This window comes from Eimeria mitis, genomic scaffold (assembly GCF_000499745.2).
Source record: "Eimeria mitis Houghton genomic scaffold, Emh_scaff1230, whole genome shotgun sequence".
Taxonomy (NCBI): Eukaryota; Apicomplexa; class Conoidasida; order Eucoccidiorida; family Eimeriidae; genus Eimeria; species Eimeria mitis.
Genome location: NW_013568337.1, coordinates 4,271 through 8,675, shown reverse-complemented (window position 1 = coordinate 8,675; position 4,405 = coordinate 4,271). Strand labels below are relative to the sequence as shown.

The window sequence follows — 4,405 nt, the reverse complement described above, 5'->3', positions numbered from 1 at the left end:
GTATTTTCAAGAGAACATAGACGAGAAACCTTTGCGTGTACCTGCGTAAACTCATGCTCTAGAAAGCAAGCATAGAGAAGCACGAATAGCATTGATCTGCATTTGTGGTGATGTTGACTTTTCTTCTATCTTAGTTACTTTATGCAGCTGCAGCTCTGCTGCTGCGTTCGTGTTCAGAAACGAGTCACCCATAGTAAGCCTCTCGGACCTCGGGACGGAGGCAAGTGGAATTTCGCTTTCTGTGAGCAAACTGAAACTGAAGGAGCTGCTGGTGGAGGTCACCAGCCATGGGGCTGCAGTGCAGACGAGAAAGAACGGCCAGGAAGCTGTTGCTATTCGAGCGAACAAGTCCGTAGGATTCAGAATATTAGTGCTTACAAGTTTCTGTGTTTATGCGTAAGAGCAACCCCACCACAATGGCGGGCTGTGTTTGTTGAAACACACAAACACTGAGGTGTTTATATGTTTGCTTGTGTGCTGTTGTCGCCACAGAGCACAACTCAAGGAGCTCTTGCAGCTGCTAGAGAAAGCCGGAATATGAAACAAAATATAATTCATACAAGTCGACGGCTGCGATGCTGCTGCAGTGACGGGCTGCTTTGGCTTTCGTATGAAGAGGTGACCTCTCAGCCTTGGTCTTCGTCAGCAGCTCCTGCTGATGAAAAGCCATATCTAGTACATGAGATACCCGCACCAAGTGTATCTATCTATACTGCACTGAAACTGCATACAATATGTTTCACGCCGGCCTACAGGTCTTAGCTCGCATGAGTCCATGCTGAGCAGCAGCTCGCATGTGATATCTTAGCTGCAGTGCACTTTTTCCGAAGAAAGCAAGTAGCTTTCTTCGATGATCAAAGAAGCGGGGGTTGCGGGAAAGGGGGGGGGGGGGGGGGGGGNGGGGGGGGGGGGTTCAACTCTCTTACGAGGAGCATCGCCAGCGGCACGGTGACTTCTTGAACTGGGACTGGCCTGCTACTGTGTATACTACCTCTAGATGATGTAGCAGAACCTGAACTCTGCAAGGATTGAACAGAATTTGTTGCAAGGTTTACTGTTGAGGTACTACGCGGGTTTTCAGTTGATTCAGCTCTCAGGCTGCACTGGCTAGTACATGTCTGCTATGTTAAGAAATACGCAGTTTCAGCAGAAAGTGCAAATGTAGTACGAACCCTTCCTGAGTCGGGCAGTGAAAAGCTCAGAGGGAGGACCGTGCGTACGGGGTGTGTTCACACTTGTACGATACCCCCGTGCACCCTGAGCGTGCTGTTTCCTCTTTCTTTAGGAAATGGTGGGGAGATACAAAGTCATGCAACAAAGTATCACAAAATATATGAATTTATATAGGATTATGAGCGTAGTTTCTTCTTATTCTGCGAAGGTAGCGCCGGTGCCATCGAGTCACATGAAACCCGCAACGATAGGACGGGCGTTTTCGTAGCTGCATTGCACGGTTTTTGATGGTTAAATAAAAGCAGTTTTATTTGATCATAAACGGGATACAATTCATGTAAGAGGAAAATTAATCGGCTTACTGGTGCTTCTTCACCCGGGGCTGTACTGCTCTGCCCGCTGTCGCTAGGCGGCGCGCGCGGGCTTGTGGCCAGCCATGAAGAGTGAATCTTCGGATATATTCATGAGAAACTTGGAAACTAAGCTCTAAATAACCTTCAAATTCCACAACGCAACAAACACCCTCGAGCACCACGTGTACGTGACCACCGACGACCCTTCTTCCTTCGTTGACCTTGCCAGCTGTGTTCGCGAGTCTGAATCCACAGAATTTCACTCAACAACTCTTTCAGTTCTAGCCTTTTATACACTTCATCACAGCTCCTAAACCGTCCAATTAGGCCTTTTTCTGCGGTCGTCTCGTCTTCGTGTTCCGTGAAGGACCATACCGTCGTCAGTGGCTCGATCTCGTGCGTGTGCAGCATAAGGGCACCCACCACCTTCCACAATGGCATTCTTATTTAGCGCAAAATGGGCTTGGGTGGCTTTAAGGTTTATTCTGAGGCGGAGAGAAGAGCTGAGGAATATCAGGAAAAAGGGCTTCGTCGTCGTTGTAATCGGCTGCACCAGTGGTCTCGGAATGGCAATTGTGCTTGCTGTATGTGACCGCCTGTCTAAAATCCAAAGCCATGGTGCTCATACCGTCATTATAACAGCAAAAACCGAGGAAGAAGGCGTGGTAAGCAGTTCATGATTGATTTTTTTCGGCCATTGCTTTGCATTTCGGCGCGGGGGGCTTCGTGGGGGTCACCGAGGGGCTCCAACGTCGCCACTCAACGACTGAAAAACCCTTGAAAACCCCTTACTATGAACAGAGCAGATGGCTAAGTAACTCAGTGCTGGTGCCTGTGGTTTTTTTTCTTTTTCAGCTACTTTTGGAACGCCTACGACACCCGACGGTCCGCGTGGGTTTCCATCAGCTGGATGCCAGCAACAGCAACAGCCTGACGGCATTCTCCCAGAACCTTAAAGAGAAATTTGAGCACATTGATATTTTAATGAATTGCACAAGTAGGCAAACGCGACATTCAGATGTGCTGCAGCGTCACTACCATTTCCTAAACGGCATACACGAATCCCCAGTAGCCTGAAACAAAGTTTCCTTATCGATATATGTTATCCCTCACTCTCACATATATTGCCTGCATGAGTTTTGCTCAGAAACAAGCATCTATCATGCATGATTGTGACTCTGTGTTTTTGAAATGAATACAGGCATGCTTCCTTCAGCCGCTGAATTGAGCTGGCACGGCAACACGCTTCGCATCATGAGCGCCGATTACTACGAAGCCAAACTAGTGGGTTCCAAGCGGCTCTAATACATGCACAGTTGCAGCCAGATAGAAAGCTCCAAGCCGTGAAAAGGCCGCCTAAGCACCGCATTACAGGAGAAGCGGTTGGTCGTATGCAGCGTACAGTATGCATGAAAGCTCTGGTAAACGGCGTATACTGTGTGTGTTTACCTTTTATTTTTCAGATAATACAGGCTCTTATGCCGTTGATGGCTCTTGGAGGCCGAGTCGTCATCGGTGCCTCCAGCCTTGCAGAACTTGCAATCACGTGGATGAACGAGGAAGCCTTTGCTAAGTTGTTCAGCCCAGACTCCACTGAGAAGGTGAGATCTTTTTCACTCCATTTGTAGTTCAGTTTATTAAAATTTATTCCGAGTTTAGCTTTTATTTTCGTGTTTTATGAATTTCAAGCCCCGACGTGACGTGCAAACTCTGCCTGGGTGATGCATGCATGCAGGACCTCGACGAGATTGCCGATGGCTTCATGCAGGAAATGCAAGAAGAAAGCACAGACGGCAAGCGCGTCTATGATGCTATGGCTTACCCTTTTGTTCAAGTAAGCTGACGGATGAGTGCTCAGCGGCTGTGTATACCAGCAGCGTCTACGCCTCTCCTTATATTTCTTGATTCCATGTTCTGCACTGCAGCTGCTCGGAATGCATCTAGCCTCATATAATATCTTTTTTTTTAACTTCATAGGCCACTCGAATCGCGTTGGCGCACTGCTTGGGAAACCAGCTGAACCAGAGCTCGAAAGACCCCCGAAAACGCATTACAGTTTGTTCCTTCTCTCTGGGTGAGGCGCCAGTAAACTGAAATGCTAAAAAAAAAAAACACAAGGCAGTTTGTTTCCCTCTTGTTTGCTGAGCTTTCGCCCACACACAGCGAAATTCATGAAATGTAGACCTCAGCTTTCTCTAGCAGTCATTCAATCGAGAGAAGGAAAGCTAGTCTGATACAATTATCCTTTTTTGTGAACTTCATAGACCATTCCTTTTACTTAAAACTGTAGGGGATTAAAAGTGGATATGGTTGTTGGTTTAGTTCTTAATAAAATATTGAAACTGTAAATTTGTGCTGATATCTCTCTGGCTGTGCAGGTTGGTGCCGATCGACATCAGAGAGGGATAGAGCTCCCTTCTCAGCGCTTGATGGAGCTGAGGAGGCCGTGTTCGCTGCCTTTGATGCAAGTCCAGGGGAAATACAGGGTGCATTTCTTATTGGGAGAAAAGCTGCAAAATTTGGAGAGGTATTTGCAGCAATAAATGCCGATGCTGCACGGAGCCGCCGCACCTTAGCAGAGAAAAACGACCACCACACGCACCTGAAACATTTGACGAGGAAAGCAGCAGAAGCAATCGAAGATACTCCTCAGGTAGTAACTGTAGAAGAATCTTAGAGTGAAAGAAACAAATTTTCACGTCGAGCTGCTGCTATGCAGCAACTAGAAACCAGCGCCATACAGGGAAAGACGAACACAGCAACACGCACTCCATTCAAATGGTGTATTGTTTGCTGCTGTTGTAGCAGATTGAATGAACTGCTAACCCTTCACGCTTTACATCTTTAGATTATTTAAAAGACCCGAAACAACTGCACAT

At 47.2% G+C, this 4,405-nt stretch overlaps 2 protein-coding genes across 2 annotated transcripts in view; both read left to right on the top strand.

Annotated features, from left to right (window-relative positions):
• EMH_0032420 (origin recognition complex subunit 2, putative) overlaps window positions 1–541 on the top strand; it is a gene marked incomplete at both ends in the record, with an annotated part of 3,509 nt that extends 2,968 nt beyond the window's left edge. Inside the window, 2 exons of the mRNA XM_013494635.1 lie at window positions 178–348; window positions 493–541. Coding sequence (XP_013350089.1) covers window positions 178–348; window positions 493–541 — 220 coding nt within the window. The remainder of the gene's footprint in view (window positions 1–177; window positions 349–492) is intronic.
• Window positions 542–1,960: 1,419 nt separating this feature from the next.
• Window positions 1,961–4,203, top strand: EMH_0032410 (Carbonyl reductase 1, related; the record flags this gene model as incomplete). The annotated part of the gene is made up of 7 exons (XM_013494634.1): window positions 1,961–2,191; window positions 2,382–2,523; window positions 2,728–2,810; window positions 2,990–3,127; window positions 3,262–3,360; window positions 3,504–3,600; window positions 3,905–4,203. The coding sequence occupies 7 exons, from the start codon at window positions 1,961–1,963 to the stop codon at window positions 4,201–4,203; spliced, it is 1,089 nt and encodes a 362-aa protein (XP_013350088.1).
• Window positions 4,204–4,405: the final 202 nt, after the last annotated feature.